A 1,086-nucleotide genomic window follows, 5' to 3' on the forward strand; every position below is an offset into this window, starting at 1 on the left:
CTGTGTCCCCTGCAGCTCCAGCCCTGGCACTCCGGGGTGCCCAGGGGGCTGTGCCAGCTCTCCCCTCCCCAGCACACTCCCTGTGCCCCATGATGGATCCCCACTCACCCGGAACACCTCGGCGTGGTCCAGCCGTGACACCAGCACCAGGCTCTTGGGTGCGAAGAGCTGCGCTGGCTGCACCGGGGATGAGGGCTCTCCCTCCTCCTCCTCCTCACCCTCACCATTCCTGGCGTGGCTCTGGGGCTGGGGGGACACAAAGCAGCCTCAGGGGGGGTTATGGGGTGYTCTGGGGTTATGGGGTCCTCTCTCAAGCCCCCGGTGCCAGGGCCTGGATTGCTGTGGCACAGGGAAGGCAGAGCTGAACCCTTGTCCATCAGTGCTGCTGACCACCCTTCCCTTTCCATCCATCCATGGATTCTTCTGGGAAACCAGGAACCCCTGGCCAGAGCTAAAAGCAGCTGGACCCTTCCCATCATTGCTGTGACCACGCTTTCAATCTGTTCATGGAATCCTCTGGGAAACCAGGAATCCTCAGCCAGAGGCAAAAGCAGCTGGGACCCTTCCCACCATTGCTGTGACCACCCTTCCCATCCATCCATGGAATCCTCTGGCAAACCAGGAACCCCTGGCCAGAGCTAAATGCAGCCAGACCCTTCCCCACCAGCTGATCACCCTTCCCATCCATCCACGGAATCTTCTGGGAAACCAGAAATTCCTGGACAGATCTAAATGCAGCCAGACCCTTCCCCACCAGCTGATCACCCTTCCCATCTGTCCATGGAATCTTCTGGGAATCTTCTGGGAAGGCAGGAACCCCCGGCCAGAGCCAGAGGCAGCCGGACCCTTCCCATCCATCCACAGAATATTCTGGGAATCTTCAGGCAAATCAGGAACCCCAGGCAGATCTAAATGCGGCCGGACCCTTCCCACCAGTTGATCACCCTTCCCATCCATCCATGGAATCTTCTGACAAACCAGGACCCCCAGCCAGAGCCAAAAGCAGCTGGGACCCTTCCCACCATTGCTGCTGATCACCCTTCCCTTCCCATCCATCCATGGAATTTTCTGCGAATCCTCTGGGAA

At 59.1% G+C, this 1,086-nt stretch overlaps 1 protein-coding gene across 1 annotated transcript in view; it reads right to left on the minus strand.

Moving 5' to 3' along the window:
* LOC130587322 (myotubularin-related protein 5-like) overlaps positions 1-1,086 on the minus strand; it is a gene marked incomplete at both ends in the record, with an annotated part of 11,545 nt that overhangs the window by 4,245 nt on the left and 6,214 nt on the right. Inside the window, one exon of the mRNA XM_057388299.1 lies at positions 109-246. Coding sequence (XP_057244282.1) covers positions 109-246 — 138 coding nt within the window. The remainder of the gene's footprint in view (positions 1-108; positions 247-1,086) is intronic.

The sequence above is a fragment of the Malurus melanocephalus genome, unplaced genomic scaffold (assembly GCF_030028575.1).
Source record: "Malurus melanocephalus ecotype Western Australia unplaced genomic scaffold, MMel_1.1 scaffold_1760, whole genome shotgun sequence".
NCBI lineage: Eukaryota > Metazoa > Chordata > Aves > Passeriformes > Maluridae > Malurus > Malurus melanocephalus.